Source organism: Hylobates moloch, unplaced genomic scaffold, assembly GCF_009828535.3.
Source record: "Hylobates moloch isolate HMO894 unplaced genomic scaffold, HMol_V3 SCAFFOLD_21, whole genome shotgun sequence".
Lineage (NCBI taxonomy): Eukaryota > Metazoa > Chordata > Mammalia > Primates > Hylobatidae > Hylobates > Hylobates moloch.
Window position 1 is genome coordinate 43,525,012 of NW_026652296.1, and position 20,301 is coordinate 43,545,312.

The 20,301-nt window shown below is 46.5% G+C and overlaps 1 protein-coding gene across 4 annotated transcripts in view; it reads right to left on the reverse strand.

The window, feature by feature from the left end:
* Positions 1-8,593, reverse strand: part of BANF2 (BANF family member 2) — a 35,864-nt gene extending 27,271 nt beyond the window's left edge. For 2 of the 4 annotated variants that reach the window (XM_032142531.2, XM_058433077.1), the window contains exon 1: positions 8,446-8,593. Coding sequence is in view for 1 of the 4 variants with exons in the window: in XM_058433076.1 (XP_058289059.1) it covers positions 7,486-7,521 (36 nt within the window). In the remaining 3 variants the exon portion in view is untranslated. Of the gene's footprint in view, positions 1-7,485; positions 7,607-8,445 lie in introns of those variants that run through there. The other 2 variants (XM_058433075.1, XM_058433076.1) reach the window with 2 other exon arrangements.
* Positions 8,594-20,301: the final 11,708 nt, after the last annotated feature.

The following is a 20,301-nucleotide window of genomic DNA, read 5'->3' on the forward strand; positions in this document are numbered from 1 at the left end:
CACAAAAGTGCTATGGATTGTGTAGCTGACTGGGGTCCCATACCCCATCTAAAGGAGGCCACCTCTTTCTGGAATGTGGGTCCCATGTGACTGGATCTTGTGAGTCTTTTCAAGAGAAGCCCAACATTAAGATTTTTATGTACTAGTACCCAATTTTTGAATGTTGGGAAATCATTCAAATATTCATAATGCTATGTGGACCCAACAAAACAAAGCCATGCCACAGTTTGCCTCTCCTGCTATGGACCTTCCTTCAAGAAAAATGCCCCCGTGCACATATAAATACAATTTGACATCATATTTCAGGCTTTTGTGGATCAGGGATCTCAGGTTTTTTTCTGTTTGTTTTTGTTTTTTTTTGAGACATATCACTTTGTTGCCCAGGCTGGAGTGCAGTGGCATGATCTCAGCTCACCACAACCTCCGCATCCTGGGTTCAAGTGATTCTTGTGTCTCAGCCTCCCAAGTAGCTGGGATTACAGGCATGCACTGCAACACCTAGCTAATTCTTTTTTTTTTTTTGTATTTTTAGTAGAGACAGGATTTCACCATGTTGGCCAGGCTGGTCTCAAACTCCTGACCTCAAGTGATCCACCTGTCTTGGCCTCCCAAAATGCTAGGATTACAGGCATGAGACACCATGTCCAGCCTATAGTCAAGTTTTGATTCTTAGAAAACAATCTTGGCTGGGGCTGGGTGCAGTGGCACATGCCTGTAATCCCAGCACTTTGGGAGGCCAAGGTAGGTGGATCATCTGAGGTCAGAAGTTCGAGACCAGCCTGACCAACATGGTGAAACTTCATCTCTACTAAATACAAAAACATTAGCTGGGTGTGGTGGCGCATGCCTGTAATCCCAGCTACTCGGGAAGCTGAGGCAGGAGAATCACTGAAACCCAGGAGGTGGATGTGGCAGTGAGCCGAGATCATGCCATTGCACTCCAGCCTGGGCAATGAGAGCAAAACTCCATCTCAAAAAAAAAAAAAATATATATATATATATATAGGATCAGGTCATTCTCATCCTGAATCTTGGATGTGGTTTCCCTGGGACATGTTCTGACCTTCCCTGTGAAAAATATCTACAAACAGGGACTGCCATTCTTGCCTCTGCTGTACTTCCATCTTCCTACTCAGGGGCCACATGCTACTCCCAGCATCTTCCCTTAAATCCCTACTGGGATTTTCATCTTTTTTTTTTTTTTTTTTTTTGAGACAGAGTCTCGCTCTGTTGCCCAGGCTAGAGTGCAGTGGTGCAATCTCGGCTCACTGCAAGCTCCGCCTCCTGGGTTCATACCATTCTCCTGCCTCAGCCTCAGTAGCTGGGACTGCGCCCGCCACCATGCCCGGTTAATTTTTTTGTATTTTTTTTTTTTATTAGAGACAGGGTTTCACCATGTTAGCCGGGATGGTCTCAATCTCCTGACCTCGTGATCCGCCCACCTCGGCCTCCCAAACCGCTGGGATTATAGGCGTGAGCCACTGCGCCTGGCCAGGATTTTCATCTTTAAAGCATCCCTGGTGAAGCTTTGATTTCCAGTGCTTGCAAACCCATCTGAAAGTGCCAAGATGTGGTTCCCAGTCTCTTCCCTCTGCATGGCCCTTGGGTGTTGGTGGCATTTAGATGTTGATCAAGTCATGCCTAGCCCTGGCTCTGCTCTAGAGGTTTGGATCTGTATATTCCATCCTGCTCACAGCCTCTACTTCCCTGCACGGACTTTGGACAGAGTCACCTGGAAATGACCAAAGATACACATATGCCATCCCTCCTTCTTTGCAGAGAAGACAAGAAAGCCCTTTGCACTGATCTGCACTCTGAGCCACTGCCATCTGCTCATCGAATGCTAACCCTCTCTTCGTGGCAGTGAAGAGGCAGAAGGAGCCACAGCTGGCTGGACCTGTGTTTGATCTTGGCTTTACCCTTTACTTGGTGGATCTGTTCCTACCTCTCCATTCCCGCCATCATTTAAGGATCCCCTACTATGGATGGGCTAAGTGTCTCGCTAATTCACAGACATCTTATTTAATCCTCACAACAAAGCTATGATGTGGGAACGTATCTGAGCCCCATTTGCCAGATGAGGCAATGGAGGCTTAGACAGTTTAGTAACATGCCCAAGATCATATGCTTGGCGAGGAGAAGAGCCAGAGCTTGAATCCTTCGTGTTAACCTCATACCTGTGAGTTCAGTCAACTAACCAACAGCTACTTTTTTCTTCTTGATCTATATGGGTCATGATAATCCCCAAGCCGGATCACTGAGTGGCTTAGAATGAGCTCATATGAAGTGCCCAGATGAACGAGGGTCTCAAAGGTGATGTTGCTATAACAGTCGCCCTCACGTCAGCACACCCCAGCCCTGACCCACAATCTCTCCCTGGATTTAAGTGTGTACTTGGCTCTAGGAACCTTCCTTTCCCTTCACCCTTCAGCCTGGCACACTTGGTGTCTGTCTGTGCTGACTCTCAGGATTTGGCCAACCTTCAAGCCCCTTCAACCTCATCTATGCCATCACCTTGCCAGTTGGGTGGCTGTGTTTTCCTAAGTACAGACCCATGTGGTTTTCTGCACCTCTCAATATTTCCCTCAGGCATGCAGCAATGAGGGGCATGTCCCAGGCAGGGGTTGGGCACTCTGGGTGCCCATGGCCCCTCACAGGAGCAGTGCCATAGAAGCCCATAAACCCTTATGCACAGACTCCAGACAGCAGGAACACAACCAGGAGGACAGGGCTACCCTGAGGTACAAAGAGATGCTTCTGCACAGCATGAAGTATGTCTCAACACAGCATCTGGGGTAATCCCAGCATGAACTAGTTGCATAACCTTGCCCAAATCACTTTCCCTTCTTGGCCTTAGTTGCTTCATCTATGAAATGGGGAGGAACAGAGTTAGGTTACTAGTTTTCCAAACAATAGTTCCTAGGCCTCCCCCCATTCTCGGGGATTCACAATGTACACCAGCCTATTTACGGCTTTGAAAAGTCCTGTAAAGCAAGGAAACTGCTGACCTGGCCTAGCCCATTATCTTTTACCCTTCCTAGACCAGAGAGCCTTTCAAGTAACATCGTTTAGCTTCCCTTGAACCAGTGTTCTGTGGAACATGCGTTGGCTAATTTTCAAGATTCTTCTGGTGCTAAAGATCTTTAAGTCGACAGCCTCTGAGTCTGTGCTAGGGGTTGGGAGGCCTGGTTAGCTGCGGGCCCTCTGGAATTCATGAGGCTCCTGCCCTCTGTTTTCTCAGCCATCACACAAGGACTCCAACACCTGTTCTCATGATCAATTGGGACAATTTTTTAGCTTCCTAACTGCTCTCCCTTCTCTCCAATTTTACATGGAGAATCACCTCTTCCTGCTTTCATCCAATGTGGCTTGGGTGGGGCCAGTCTCCCACCTGGCTCCAGGGACACACACATGACCAGGCCTGGCCAATGAGGTAACAACACACATGACCAGGCCTGGCCAATGAGGTAACACGTCCTCCTGGCCACAGTGACTGCATCATTGTGGACACACGACCTCAGCTGGGCCAGCCAGAGAGAATCCTGGCACTTTTGCCAGAAAGATTAGGCAAGAAGTGGTGCCCCCTTCTTGCTGGGGTTGCTAAGTGAGAGTTCGTCTCTTCTTCCACTTGTGGGGGATCCTGTCAGAGAGATCCTGGCGATGGAGAACTGGAGATGGTGACAAATAGTTTCTTGACAACATCGTTTGAGGGCCTAGATACAGCTAGTCCTGAAGCCATACGTGCTCCAATCAATCCTTTGCCTTTTAACTAGTTTGAGTTTAGTTTCTAATCCTAACCGAAAGAGCCCCATTCCACCAATTTCACAAGGGACGCGATGATAATTAAATGTTAAAGAAGGAAGGGGCCTTAAAGGCTGGTAAAGCAATGCACAAGAAGTGCTTGGGAGGTAGGATGGGACAGTTACCCCATGTGGGCACAAGCCCAGATGCCAGGGAAGAAGGGACCAATCATGTAGACCTCAGCAACAGTGGGTAACGCTTAACCCAAAGAAGTGATGTCCACTCTAGAAGTGGAATTGAGGGCCCTGCCATGTCAAATCTAAGCACAGGCTCAGTCCTGATAGGATGCGTTCTAATACAGCCTTGCTACTCCACGTGCAGCCTGTGGGCCTGCAGCTTTGATGTCTCTTGGAGTTTGCTAGGAATGCAGAATCTCAGGCTCCACTCCAGACCTACTAAATCTGCATCTTAACCAGACCCCAGATGGCCCATGTGCATGATCAAAGTTGAGAAGCACCACCACAGCACTGTTGAAGTGACTGTGTAGCGTGTCCATAGATCCCTTCCTGCTGGTATGAACATCCTGCCCGCCCACCCGGAAGTAGACAGTTTCCCCTCCCCTTTTAACTGGGCTCTCGCCCTGTGGCTTAGTTAGCCTGGTAGAAGGTGATGAAAATGGTGCTGCCAGTTCTGGGCCTGGCAGCCTCTGCTTCCTCGCTCAGAAACCAGCTGGGTACGGTGGCTCACACCTGTAATCCCAGCACTTTGTGAGGCCGAGGCAGAGGCTTGAGGTCAGGAGTTCGAGATCAGCCTGGCCAACATGGTGAAATCCCATCTCTACTAAAAACACAAAAACTAGCTGGGCATTGTGGCGGGCACCTGCAATCCCAGCTACTCAGGAGGCGGAGGCAGGAGAATTGCTTGAACCCAGGATTGGGAGGCAGAGGTAGCGGTGAGCCAAGATCTCATCACTGCACTCCAGCCTGGGCAACAGAGCAAGACACTGTCTGAAAGAAAAAAAAAAAAATTCAGCCTACTTGCCCTGAGACCTCCATGCCATAAGAAAATCCAGACAAACCGCATAGAGATGTTTCCTGGAGAGCCCAAAAGTCCCAGCTGTGTGAGTGAGGCCTTCTTAGGCCACCCTGTCCAGCCTAGCCCCCAGCTGAGTGACCCTCCCTGACACAATGTGGAACTGAGTCCTGCTCACATTCCAGACCCAGAGAATTGGAAGAAATACGAATCTTTGCTGTTCTAGGCCACTATGCTCATGTTATTTTGTCACACAGCAGAAGTTGCTGGGGCCATGACTGCCTTTCCTCCTCACTGAAGGAGGGGGCTGTCCTGCAGAATGTTCACGCACTCTCAACGCCACACTGAGCACTTTCTGCCTGTCAGGCGCTGTTCCAGGCACAGAGATGGAGTGGGAGAGGGCAGACTACATCCCTGCTCTGGTGAAACTGGGATTTTTATCCAGGGAGAGGGCAGTAGACAAGAAAACACACAAACGTAACTTCAGAGAGATAAGGAGCAATTGGAATGGGGCTGGGGACACAATTAGATAGAATAGGGAAGGCCTTTCTGAAGACACACACTTGATCTGCGGCCCCCCTGTTGAACAGGGGCAAACCATAAAATGATCAGAGGAAAAAGTGATGCTGGCAGAGAGAACAGCAAATGCAAAAATCAAAAAGTGCAGGAGGTCTGGGAGTGAAGGCAGAGGGAAAGGGAAAGCCAGGAGAGGGGAATGAGATCAGAGATGAAGTCACAAAAGTCAGCAGGGGCCAGAGCAGCAGCATCTAGCACATCAGCCACCAGCCACCCACGGCTATGTAATCTAAGCTTCCATTTAAACAACAAGCGCAGCTCCTCAGTCCCACTGGCCACATCACAAGTGCCCAGTGGCCCTGTGTGGCTAGTGGCTATCATATCAGACAACACAGAGATAGAATATTCCCATGATGGTTCTGTTGGCTGAGATGGCTACAGAATAACTCAGAAGCACATCAGAACCAGAGTTCAAGGTCAGACCATGTGTTCTTGGGCTTAGTATTCCATTAAATTTCTGAAGGTTCCAGTTTTCCCCAGGGTTAAATGAGGCTTTTCCAGCCCAATAGTGAGTCCAAATTATCCACAGCAAGAAGCCAAGTCCACAAACAGTTGCACACGGGTCCTATCCAAGGAGCATCAGCAAGGCCTCATCCATGGAAACTGACAGTAGAGGTCTGTGTAACTGACTTCTTTGCAACCTCATTTAAGTTGCCAATTGGGGCTCCTTGATGTGAAAAAAGAACACAGCATGGCTACTATTTCAGGGCACCACGCAGAAGGGAAAGTGCCACAATTAGCTGAAGCTGCTTTCGATTAGCAGATTTTCTTCCTTGGCGCATAACATCTGTCCGTGTACAGACATCGCTCCATCTTGCTCCGTTAGAGCAAGTAGCCGGGCCAGTGAAACAGGTGGGCCCACAGGGAGTTCAGCATCCATCAGGGCAACGTCCAAGAGGGGCTGGAAATAGGCACTGCAGAACTTGACACATCGATGGCAGTTTGTCTTAGGGAAAAGCTAAGAAAGGAGACCCTGCTTCCTCACACAAGCTGGGAGGCGGCAGATGGAGGCATAAGTTTTCCTTGGGGTTAGAAAGACCTGCTTCGTCATTTAGTATTTATGACATCTCCACAAGTACCTGAACCTCTGGGGTGGTTACCTAACCATGCTCATCTGAGAAACGGGGCCGATGACACCCACCTCGTGGAGTTGGGGAGGAGAAGGTGAAATAATTTCTGGAAACACACTTGACATGCGGCAGGCATTCTGTAAATGGTGGCTGATAGGAAAGAACCAGGTGAACGAGAGAGATGGGCATGGGGACGTTGGATCAGCACTCAGAACTGGCTCCTCCATTTGTTCAGTCAACACAGGTTAACTCTGCAAATTGGCTCTGGAGCCTTGGAAAACTCCCTCAACCAGCCTGGGTTCCTCTTTCCTACCTGGGGCCCGTAGCTGATCTCTATGGTTCTTCCCAGTTCTCCTTGCCTAACAGAAAGTTTGCAGCCACCCTTAAGGCGTGACCCACCTGAGTTCAATCACAGAGGGTGGGCAAAGTACTAAGACCCAGAATCCTACAGTCTTAGATTTGGAAACAGCCTTTAAAGATCTTTTGGTCCAGCTCCCAGCTGATCACAAGAATCCCGTTTCCTTCCATGCTGACGGAAGAGCCGTGGCCTGCACACTCTTGCTGCCTTGCAAAGCAGCCCATTCTCTTTTCAGAGAGCTCTAATGTTGAGGATAGTCGATAGAGAGTGAATGCATGCTCCAGGTTAATGGCCCTCTTTAGACGTGGCACCAGCACAGAACAGTCTTCAGTTTCTGTGTCTATAGAATGAACCTGAGAACACCTGCTTCACAGAGGTCAGAATTAAGAGCAATAACATAGGTGGCGGGTCTGGCACGGGAGGTTCAGCGTTTGCTCCCTTTCTCCTCTCCAAATTAAACCTGCTGCAGCACGGGGACCACAGGTTGCTCTAGCGCTGGCCCCTCTACTGTCTTTTTTCCTTTTCCAGTGGGGCCTAACAGGGGCTAAAATGTTCTTAGCATGCTTGGTGAACCATTGGCGTCTTGGACTTGTGTGTGAAGCAGAGGTTGGCTTCAGCCCATCACATATAAAACTAAGGAGGGACGGCAAAGCCTAAGGGTAAAATATTTCTCTGATCCACACCCCACCACCTCCCTTTCTACCTTACACAGTCAGGGAGAGCCAGGAGCCTGCTCAAAATCATGGGATCCCTGTAGAAGTCACTCCTTTGTGGGAGAAGGGATGCAGCTGCAGCTGTGTGGACGTGTTGGCACTCACAGATGGTGAATGGACCGTGGACAGACTGTGGGAAAACACGAATGGGCCATGGTAGGGAAGGCAGCTGTGCCTCCTGGGGTCCAGAATGGGTACCCACTGTTTGTTGTAGAAGGCCTTGGGTCTCAAACCACCCTCGACCGAGTGCAGGTGGCCCGTATGGAAAGAGCCAGCATCGTCTTTGAGAGATGGCTTTAGCCTCTGTCCCCATCCCCCCTACCTTAGATTTTGCCCACTTTCCTGGTGTTCTAATCCACCTACTCATTCCCTGTCACCATCCTAAAGCTCTCTTACTGTCCCAAAAGGAAAGGAAGCGATTTGATATACCAGCAGGTCACCAGGAGGTGGATTTAAAAACAGCCAAAGCAGGAAGGCCTCTTACAGAAAGGAAGGACCGTCGTACACACTTTGGACGGGAGGTGGCTGTGTCAGCTACCTCTGCTCATCCTGCTATGTGGTGTGTCATTTGGCCAATGGCTGTCCCTGACCTCAGTTAGGGCTAGAAGTGATGCTCTAGTGAATTTGCCATCTGAAAGCCTGGCCTCTCTGCTCTGTCTATTAAGAACACAGGTGACCTTTGCCCAGGGAGCTGGTGCAGGTGGCAAGCCGAGTCTTAGGGGAGACTAGAGTACCACCTCCCACAGATGGTGACACAGCAGGAAGAGGCTGGGAAGGGGTGTGTGCATCAGGTGAGTCAGCTTTCCTAGGAAGAGTTTGGGGCTTACCTGGTGAACTCCTGTCCACCGGTTTGGCCCATTTAAACCTGTGTGAGAATGAGACCCTAAAGTGCTAAGACAGCCAGCTGTTGGCTGTATCTCCTTCCATGCTGCTTGGGGAAGTTCTGAATACTCACCAGGTGCTCCTGATAAGCCAGTGGCAGCTGGCAGTTTGTCTCAGTCACCTTGGATCTGGAACTGCAGGCCAGAGGTTCAGCTTCTGTCTTAGGCCCATGGGGCAAATCAGTCTCAAGATCCTGAATGGACTATATTGTGATGTCACACCACAGGTCGGGGGTGAGCACAGAAAGGGCTGCAGTGGCTGCTGGCATCAGGGCACAGGGCAGGGCAGGAGCAAGAGCCTCAGGCCTCTCCAGAAGAAATCGGCATGTCTAGGTGCTGTTCTCAGCTGGGGTTGCTGGGAAGGAGTGAGGGATGTCTGCTGTACAGAAAACATCAGCCTGGAAGACTGCTTATGAATCCACCTGATGCCACTTGCTGCCACGGTTCTTCTTCTCATCTGGCCTGGGTCAATTCAGTTAAACCAGGTCCATCCTTCATACAGTTTTCCTGCACAAAGTGACTTCCGTGGGTATCCCCAGCTCCTTGCACATCTTCTGTGGTGGACTTAAAATTCCAGAGCAGCTTTTTCTTCTACTGGTATACCCGTGACTTTCCCCCTACTGCCCACCTGGTAGGGACTCAAGGAAAGAGAAGTAACTTAAATATTAGCTCAGGAAAACAAGCAGAAATATAAATCCTCCCACCTTCAAGTTAAATTCAACACAGGTGTCTTTTAGGTTATCTTCTATAGCATATATGTCTGGGCTACTTTCCATTGTTAGTAATTGGTAACTTGGTACAATATATATTTACTAAGCCTAGAAAGAAAAGAAAAACTCAAAAAAGGGGGCAAAGTATAAAATGTTTCTGGAGGTTCCATTCCCTTTTGCTGCTGGTGCTTGGGATTGGGGGTGGAGGAGTTCTAACCAAGAGCAAACAGCTTCGCTTTGGAAACTGTTGGGTGGCCCTAAATTTTAGAGTCCAAAACAGTGGGTCTTAAACTTTAGGTTGCATTAGAATGACCTGGAAGACTTGTTAAAATACAAATTCCTGGGCCCCACTCCCAGAGTTTCTGACTCAGTAGGTCTGGGGGAGAACCCAATAATTCACATTTCTTACACGTTCCCACATGACGTTGAGGCTGCTTGCTCTGAGACTACACACTTTAAGAACATGTAAGGGTGCTGGCATCTTAGGTTTGATCCTGAAATAGTATTGCCAGCTGCTGGCAGTATTCAGGGGTTGCTGGAGAATAAACAGGAGCTGTAGCTTTGGGGCCAAAGCTGGCTGAGCTCTCTGGGTTCAACCAGCACGCTTTATTGAGGATCTATTCATTGCCAGAACTGAGCCATGTTTTGGGGAAGCACAGCTGATATTGTCAGTGCCCTGCCCATAGCCTCTTGGCCTTACAACTTCATTGGACAAAGGTAGTCTGACTCTCAGCTGCCAGCACCTGCATATCTTTGCTTGGGAGCTTTTGCCAGCTGCTGGAGTCCACCCTGCCTACAAGCGGGCAGCTGCAAGTTCCAGAATGTCCTCATTCAATGACTATTATCAGTTGGTAGATAAATACCCCAGCTCCCTCCCTGCTCAGGTGGAATAACTTGGAGTCATGTTCTGTACCATGTCCCAGAGGACCCACAGGACTCACCCGTAGGTACCTATGCTAGGCCATTCTCTTGCTATAAAGAAATATCTGAGCCTGGGTAATTTCCAAAGAAAAGAGGTTTAATTGGCTCACAGTTCTGCAGGCTGTTCAAGAAGCATGGTGCCAGCACCTGCTTTGCTTCCAGTGAGGCCTTAAGGAGCTGACAATTATGTCTGAAGGCAAACAGGGAGCCAGTGTATTACATGGCAAGAGTGGGAACAAGGCAAGGGAGGTACCACACATTTTTTTTATTTTTTTTTTTTATTTTTGAGACAGAGTCTCACTCTTGTTGCCCAGGTTGGAATTCGATGGCGTGATCTCGGCTCACTGCAACCTCCGCCTCCCGGGTTCAAGCAATTCTCCTGCCTCAACCTCCAAAGTAACTGGGATTACAGGCACCCACCACCACTCCCAGCTAATTTTTTTGTATTTTTAGTAGAGATGGGGTTTCACTTTTTTGGCCAGGTTGGTCTCAAACTCCCGACCTCAGATGATCCGCCCATCCCAGCCTCCCAAAGTGCTGGGATTACAGGCATGAGCCACCATACCCGGCCGGGTACCACACACTTTTAAACAACCAGTTCTCACAATAACTCACTATCATGAGTACAGCACCAAGATATTCATGAGGGATCTGCCCCCAGGACCCAAACACTGCCCACCAGGCCCCACTTCCAACATTGCAATCACTTTTCTACGTGAGATTTGGAGGGGACGAATATTCAAACCATATCAATGCCCACAGTGGCAACTGGCTTGCTAACGTACCCCACATTGCTACCCCCATCCCCTGCCTCACTTCCCCACTCCCCTACCTATGTTTCCTGGGATCAAATTGCAAATAAACTACTTCCACTCAAATCCTTGTTTCAGGGTCTGCTTCAGGGGGATCCCAAACTAAGACTTTATAAATAAGAAATGGTGTCTGTTCTTTATAAGTTCACACTTAGATGGAGAAACTACATAAATTGGCTTGGTACAATTCAGAATGTCTGGGAACTGGTGAATGTCAGGTCTCACGGCAGATGGAGGTGTTCTGCTGGTTGGCCTTTGGAGTATCATTAGGAATGTCTTGAGGAAACACATGAGCTGATATGCTCAGGGGGAGGCCTGGCAACTTGGCCCAAAGGTCTTTTCTTCTGCACAGGGAGGCCTGAATGTGCTACCCCCAGGGGACTGATTTGCTATACAAATTCCACCTGCTTTCCACCTCCCTGGACAATTCCTCCTGGAATAAGAATATGGAGGTGGAGTTAGCACCATATAGAATATGGCTCTTGTTCATGCTTTTGGGGGAGTTTCAGGTGCTTAGAGAAGGCTCGCTAGGGATATCTGCTGGCCTGTTAGGATTAATATGCTCTCCAAGGTGCTCTGCTCAATACCATACTATGCCCAGCTTCACACCTGCACTATGGTAGGATTAATCCAACTCTGCCATTGCTTTTGCAGGGGGCCTTAGTTTCCACCCTAACTCCTTCCATATTCGTCATCATCACCATCATCATCATCACCATCAGATCTCTTAGAGATCCTGCTAACACACTACAATCCAAATGAAAACACCATATGGCGAGAAAGTACTCTTCAAGTCCAGTTCTCATTCTTCCAATCAGACACAGCATGTACTAAAATTCTGGAATTGCCACTGAAAAGATCCAATCACGGCTTGGCTGGTCATTCACACAAATCATTCTTGGGCAACATGGCACCCAGAGTTATTTTCCTCCACATTTCAACTTGGCTAGAGGAAGAATGAAGCCTACTGTACCAGAGCATTGCATCAATAACAATATCGATATTTTCAGCATTACCCAGGACTCAAAAAATATCCTCAAACAGTCTTTAGCTCTGCCTCCAGACAAAGAATTACAACTATAAAAACACTTACCTGTGAAAAAATGTTTGACATTATTAGCGATAAGGGAAATGCAAATTAAAACCTCTACATGCCCACCAGAATGGCTAATATTAAAAACAGCAACAATACTAACTGTTGACAAAGATGTGGGGCAACTGGAACTCTCACATAATGTAATATAATATAACCACTTTGGAAAATTGTCTGGTAGTTTCCTGTAAAATTAAACATAAAGACCTACCCTATGAGCTAGGATTCTACTCCTGGGTATTTACCCAAGACAAATGAAAACACGTCTACAAGCTGGGTGTGGTGGCTCATGCCTGTAATCTCTGTACTTTGGGAGGCCAAAGTAGGAGGATCATTTGAGGCCAGGAGCTCAAGACCAGCCTGGACAATATAGAAAGACCCTATCTCTACAATAAATAAGAAAAAAGAAAACATGTCCGCAAAAAGATTTGTGCAGGAATGGTCATAACCACTTTACTCATCATAGCCCCAAACCAAAAACACCCAAATGTTCATTAACAGGTGAATGTCCATTAACAGGTGAATGTATATTCTTATAATGAAATATTAATCAGCAACAAAAGGACAAACTATTGATGCATATATGATAACATGATAAACCTTGAAAACATTATGCTGAGCAACAGAGGCCAGACATAAAAGAGTACACACATGGTTCCCGTCACATGAAGTCCTGGAATAGACAAAACTGATCTGAGGCTACAGAGATATAAGGTCAATGATTGCCTGGAGTGGGGGATGGGGGAACAGGCTAAATGGCACAGGTGACTCCGTGGGATGAAGGGAATATTCCAGATCTCCATCATGGCAATGATTACTCGAGTGTATACATTTGTCAAAATTCATCAACTTGTACACTTAATGTGTGAATTTTAGAGCATGTAAATTACACCTAAATAAAGGTGACTATATACACATATATGTATGTGTGGTGTGTGTATATGTAATGTGTAATACACACACACACACACACACACACACCCTAGGTTTTTCTAGGGGAAAAAACCAGAAAGAATACACTAAAATGAGCAAGTTGTTATGTTTCACAGATGAGATTATAGGTAATTTTTGTATCTTCTTAAATTCACCAAAATTTTACCTATGCAATTCTACTGTTTTTTTTTTTTTTGAGACAGGGTCTTGCTCTGTACCCCAGGCTGGAGTGCAGGGTTGTGAACATGGCTTACTGCAGCCTTGACCTCCCAGGCTCAAGCAATCCTCCTGCCTCAGCCTCCCGAGTAATTACAGGCATGCACCACCATGCCCAGCTAATTTTTTTTTAAATTATTGTTTGTAGAGATGGGGTCTTCCCTTTGTTGACCAGGCTGGTCTCAAACCCCTGGGCTCAAGCAATCCTCTGGTCTCAGCCTCCCAAAGTGCTGGCATTACACCACCACACCCAGCCTTACTTTTTAAATAACAGAATGAAAAATGTTCATTTTTTTAAAATTTCAAGCCGCTAAAGGCAAGTGCTTATGGTGGTCTATAACAACTCTGGAGTTGTGCAAACAGAGTCCTTGGTCAAAGTCCCTGTCCCACTACTTCCTTGTTTTATGATCTAAAGGAAGTTACTTCCTGAGCCTCAGTTTTCTTATCTATATAATCGGTTTGTTGGGATGATTGAATTAGGATAGTGTATGTTCAAAGCCCTCTGCAGGCAGGGTGCGGTGGCTCATACCTATAAGCCCAGCACTTTGGGAGGCTGAGGCAGGAAGATTGCTTGAGTCCAGGAGTTCAAGACCAACTTGGACAACCAAGTGAGACCCTGTCTCTACAGAAAATTTTTAAAAAAATTATCCAGGCCTGGTGGCACGAACCTCTATTTCTAGCTACTTGGGAGTCTAAGGGAGGAGAATCACTTGAGCCTGGGAAGTCAAGGCTACAGTGAGCTGTGATGGCATGACTGCACTCCAGCCTGGGCAACAAAGCAAGACCCTGTCTCAAAAAAAAGAGAGAGAGAAAAGAAAAATAGCCCTCTGCAAACTATAAAACACTACAATGTTAGATGTCATGTTTCACACAATATATTAATAAATCCAGGCCTTACCTTTGTTTCTGACCTCTTAACTCCTTGCTCATGAGCACTACTTCCTCACCAGCTTCCACTCAGTTCCTAAGATTGTCGAACACCCTCCTGCCTCAGGGCCTTTGCACATGCTGATCCCTGCACCTAGAAGACCTCTGCTCCCGCATCTTCAACAGCTGGTTCCCTCAGGTGATTCAGATTTCAGCTCCAGTGTCTCTTGGGGCTTTACCTAACCATCCCAAAATAGCCTCCTCCCACTCTGTCCCATCACTCTGTTTTATGAGTGCTTGAAATTGTCTTGGTTTTGTGCTGACTGTCCATCTCCCATCGCATACCTCCTTGTGGAGAGGGTTTGCATTGGCTTTGTTCACTTCTGTATGTCCAGCCCCTGGAGCACAGTAGGTGCTCAAAAATCATTTACCGAATGAACGAACAAGTACTTATTGACAATTAGGCCACACGTTGTATGTATTCAGTTCAATCTGCCAATTCATTGCAACAAGGAGAGACTGTGAGGCAAACGCTGCTTGTTCCCACCCCAGTGGCTGAAGGAATCCATCCAAGACGTGCCCGTCGGCCACAGATCTGAACGCTTGCCACTGCCCGTCAGGCTCCAAGTCAGCCACCGTGGTGTGAAGATGGGTGAATAAGGAGGGCCTTGTGCTGCCTGCAGAGACACGTTCCGAAAAGAATTCAGAATTCGGGAAAGCACCTCCTCCAACTGGACACACCTCTCCTAGCCAGGTGATTTGTCCTTGCCTCCTTCCCCCCCTACCCCCCACCGTCCCCCCCCATCTCTTCCCCACTGTGAGCAAGGAAGTCAGACCAATCTGCCTTACTTTTGTTCCTCGCAGCCTTCGGTGCAGGGTTGCTTTAAAGTTCTGGTGCTGCATAAACCCTGCCAATGTCACAGTGGAATTTTCTAGCCCATGCCAAAGACGGAGCTCATTAATTTTCGTGCCTGAAAGAAAGAAAACACTTCTTTAGAAATTGGCGTGTTTAGCGCTCTGCTGAAGGAGGGTGAAGACTCCCTGCAAGGAAGATTAATCTAGGTTTGTAGGTAGGTCATTCAGGGAAACACCAGCACACTGCAAAAGACCTTGTCCATGCCAGTGACTGCCCGCTGCCTGTGGGTGACTTGAGCAAAGGCAGGAAAGCACCCACTCCTCTCAAAAGTGCCCATCCAGTACATTTCCAGAAAGATCTTCTGCTCTGTCTCTTCCCCCTCTTCTGAAATGTCCATGGTTCCTGGAGAGATCACACCTGAGTGCCAGCTTTTCCAAGTGGAAATCAGGCTGGGCCAACTCCCCAGGGCCTGGACCTGATGCTACCACAAAGATAAGCCAGAATCTCTTCATGCAGTGGTAAGTAATTTAAAACTTTTTTTATATTAAAACAAGGAATGTGTCTTAGAAAATAGTGTAGAAGGGAAAAAAATTAAACTATGACATCAGGGGGTTGGGACTTCTGGTGATTTTTACATTATTCTTGATATCTTGCCCTGTATTATCTGTATTATGCATTCAAATGTATTACTCTGATGTCATAAAAAAACAGTGATACTATTTCCATTTTTAGAAAACCAGCTTATGTGGAAATAGCTTGAAGGAGAGTAAAAAATCACATAGGGCCGGACACAGTGGCTCACACCTGTAATCCCGGCACTTTGGGAGGCTGAGGCGGGTGATCACTTGAAGTCAGGAGTTTGAGGCCAGCCCAGCCAACATGGTGAAACCCCGCCTCTACTAACAATACAAAAGTTAGCAGGGCGTGGTGGCGCATCCCTGTAATCCCAGCTACTCGGGAGGCTGAGGCACAAGAATTGCTTGAATCCAGGAAGCAGAGGTTGCAGTGAGCTGAGATCGCACCACTGCACTCCACGCTGGGCCACAGTGAAACTGTGTCTCGGAAAAAGGGAAAAAAATCATATGGGTGTTTAATGGTAACTTCAACGTCTTCTTGGACAGATGGCTTAAAGGCCACGCCCCTCCTTGGTGTCCACATTCACCCTTGTGTGACATTAGAGGTATTATGGCAAAAATGCTTGAAAGGCATTGCACGGTAAGTCAGTAAAACTTTAGTGCAAATTAGTCTATCTGAGGTAATCTCTCTCTCTCTCTCTCTCACACACACACACACACACACCGAAACACACACACACAGCACCTAAAATTTCATGAGAATCTGCGGATTCACCAGGAAATGGCACTGGAAGGAAGAATGAAAAGTTGCCTAAATTCAACCACCTAAGTAAGTTTTGCCCTGGCCTGGAGTTTTCTGACCACAGTGACGAGTAGCATTCTGAAGAAGAGTACCAATGGGGCTGCAGGCTATGCTCTCATCTCTCCAAATCTAGTTTTTCTGCAGTGCACATTCAGATCAGAGGCTGGGACGATTGTGCTGAGCTGGGACAGTTGGCCTGATCTATTAGCTGGCAGAAGGGCCTGCAGGGCTAAAGACAGGGAGCTGAACTCAATTGCCCTGGTAGACCCTTTCTGAATTCTACTATATTTTCTTTTTTTTGCCTCTGGTTTAAGGGCCTTCTTTAAAACTCTCACTAATCATTTAAAAATAAAGAAAAAAATGCTGATTAACAGAATTTGAGAAGTGTCACATGATGATTAAGTGGCTGGGGAAGAAAGGTTTAAGAAGCTGCAGTTTTTAAGTCTGGAGGGAAGAACCTGGAGAAGGGAATCAAATAATGATTTTTAAGTACCAGGCACTTACTAATCAAGTGACAGGCACTTTGTGAACACTTAGCAGAGACCCAGCATTGAGCAGAGTGCCAAAGCTCTGCCCTAAAGCCATGAAGAATAAGACTTTAAGAAATAAGTGCACAGTGATGTAGAAGTGATTTAAGGTAGACATAAGAAAGGACTTCCTGAAGCTAAAACTAACTCATTGCAGAACTGAAATCACAGGGAGTTCAGAAGGAAAAAACAAGTATGACTCAGGCCTTTTATAAGCTTTTTTGCTGAAGAGTCAGGATTGCTATGTACAGAATCTAGCAGTGAACTCAGGTGCCCAGTTGTGTTGTGGTGGTCTCCAAAGGGAGTTGGTGCGGCAGAGCAAAAGAGTGGTAGCTATGTATTCAGGAGTCCTGTGGAGGAATCAGCTCCATAGGCTCTTCAAGGGCAGAGAATAACCAAGTTCAATCCAACTTTGCACCCCTATCAACAAGAAGGTCTCCATTCTGTTTTAAAACCTGGCAAACTTAGCACCAACTACAGGATGAATGACCAAAGACAGCTCTTGAAAGATGAGAGGGCAAGAACGGCATGCAAGGCTACAGGGAGTGTGCTTTGGGCAGGGGCACATGGGATACAAACAGGAAGAGGAGGAGGTTGGTGAATGTCGGGGACACTGGTATATGGAGGTCCACAAAAGTCAGGCAGAGAAACAGAGACTTGACATGGTGGGTACAATTTTAGGCTCCTGAAGGGGAGACAAGAATAGATAGAAGTAGTGGTTTTGGAATGTTAAGTTTCCTAAATGTGAGCAGGATGGATTGGAAAGAGAAAGCAGGGGGGAAAAAGACAGCTGGGTCCTTCATAGTTTCCATATACCACTTCACCCTGTGAATTTACTTTGGAGCGCTTACCACAGATTAAGCATCCATCTATTGAAATACTGATTGCCTCCCCCCATCCCCCATCACCACTAGACTATCAACCCACAGAGGGTAGGGGTCCTATTTGTCTTGTTCTCTGCTGAATTCTTAGCAGCTCATATAGACTGTAGTGTGCAGCAGTGCTCTATAAATATTTATTGAATGAATGAGTTTACTAAACCAGGAATGGTAGATGAAGTTCTAGACTACACGTCAAAGTCCTGAGCTCTTCATCTCTGGTAATCTTAGAGAAGAGCCAAGTTGTCTAACTAGCTGGACTAGTTAAGAATGCCTTCTGCTCAGGGATGGATAGATGAAGCCCTATTGTGCCTTCCAACTCAGCGGACCTTGGATTTTATCCCAAGATGTCCAATGTGAGGCACCTAGTCAAGCCAGGCACACCTCAGGGCCATGAAATGTTTCTTCCAACTGGTACTTCCCATCTGAGATAGGGAGTTGTGAATCCAGAATTCTTAAGGCACCATAGCTGGACAGCACAGCTAGACAGTGTCATTGGTTCAATGAAAACATTTTTGACAGCTTACTAAGTGCTTGCTACTATTCAATGAGTGCACTGAAGGGAAGATGCATGGCGTCCTAGAAGGACAATAGAAAGGAGAAAGGTTTCGTTAACTCACGTAGGGTCTGTTATACCTGCTCATTTCTCCATTGGCATTTCTGTGGGAGAGGCAGAGAGATGTATCCTACAAAGGTGCCATTTCTGGAGTCTTCAGGGCTTATTTAACTTTGTTATCTATCAATGTGAAGGCTTCAGCAAGCAACTGTACTTCTCTAAACCTCAGCTCCTCACCTGTGAAGTGAGGATAATAATAATAATGGTTATAGTAACAATTATTACAAAGCACTTTACAAACAGAAAAGTGTCAGATAGATATCATTCATCTATTATTTTGGTTTTTCTTGTTTTCTCTGGGGACTCACCACCAGCCACTAAGTCAATCATTGTCATTTTTTGCAAAAACTCCTATCTGTAAGCTCACTTCTAACATCACTCACAGAACAAACCAAATATTCTTCTCCCAAGTTCTCTTTTACTACGACTTTCAGCCACAAAAATTGGCAACTTGGGTTCATACTTACATCTATTTCCTTTGTGTATACTTTATTTTTGTTTTAACAATTACTATAGTCTATAGAGATTTTTGTTGTGTAACTACATTGCTCCGGTTTTGAGTAAAACTATTGCAGAATTTTAATTGTCTGGGATATCACATAGGTCCTCTGATCTAAATTTTGCAAAAGTGCATGATACATGTGCTGACTATGGAATGGAAGGCTCTCCATTCTGGTTTTTGCTTTTTGGGTTTTTTTAGATGGAGTCTCACTCTGTTGCCCAGGCTGGAGTACAATGGTGCGATCTCAGATCACTGCAACCTCTGCCTCCCGAGTTCAAGTTATTCTCCTGCCTCAGCCTCCTGAGTAGCTGAGATTACAGGCTCCCGCCACAATGCCTAGCTAATTTTCTGTATTTTTAGTAGAGAGGGGGTTTCACCATATTGGCCAGGCCAGTCTGGAGCTCCTAACCTCAGGTGATCCGCCCACCTTGACCTCCCAAAGTGCTGGGATTACAGGGGTGAGTCACCATGCCCAGCCTCCATTCTGTTTTAAAACTCTAAGTCAGTGTTTAAAGAAGCTCAAACGGTCCTACACTCATTCATTTATTTGTTCATTCATTACATAAATATTTATGAGTTTTGGAGCAGACACTGTTGGCACCTTGCCCACATCCCCTCTGCCATTCTTGTGCATATCAACAGCCTGTGATTGCAAACACCAGCAACCTTCTTCCTAAGTGCTTTCTCTGAGGTGTGGGCTGGAAATACCAGAGAGCTAATGCCTCCAGGAGCAGCCTTCAACCAGTGATGAATAGGAATTGGTGCATAAGTACTCTGCTTCCTTGCTTCTCAGTTTGGAAGCAAGAGAGTTCCTCAATGGGATTACACGTCAGCTGTTCACAGTGGTAACTTGCTGTTGATGCACTGTTCACTGACTTTCTTACATTCCCTGTCTTTCTTCCCCACTTCTCTACTGGTGATTCCTGGGATCACCTTCCAACTGCTTTCACTCCAACCCTTTTTCTCAGGGTCTGCTTCTGGGGAGACCTAAACTAGGTAGGGCGAATTCTTACCAGGACAAAGGCATTGGACTAGGTGTTCATAATTAAACATTGGGTAGAGCCACTGACCCTAATGAATCCACAGTTCAGACAGGGAGATGATATGTGTGCAGAAATGCCAACATGAACATGCACATCTCATTTTTCTAACATTTAAAAATCCTGCTGGGTCTCTCTCTCTCTTTCTCATGCACTCAGGCATGCATGTGTGCATGCACACACACACACACAGATACACACACACACACACATTCCACTCTGATCCACATGACTATTGTATTTAGTGGTATGGTAGAGCCAGCCTGCTTATGACAGCTGATTGTTACATTTTTAGGAATTTTTCCAGCAGTTGGTTAAACATGGTCATTATTAAAAATTAAATTATATAAACTTAAAATGAAATAGATCATATTAAAAACAAAGGTAATAAATACTCAAAACCATCACTTCCTAATTACTACATTTTACTATTATCTATACTCTTGGAATGATTTGTGTCTCTCATATTTTTACGGTAGAAATAGTAGACAGTGGTGTACTACTGCAAATTTCTTCCCATCTTTGCCTTCAGTGACTCCATAGCTTGAAATCAATTGGCTCTGATGGGAATATTTACACCAC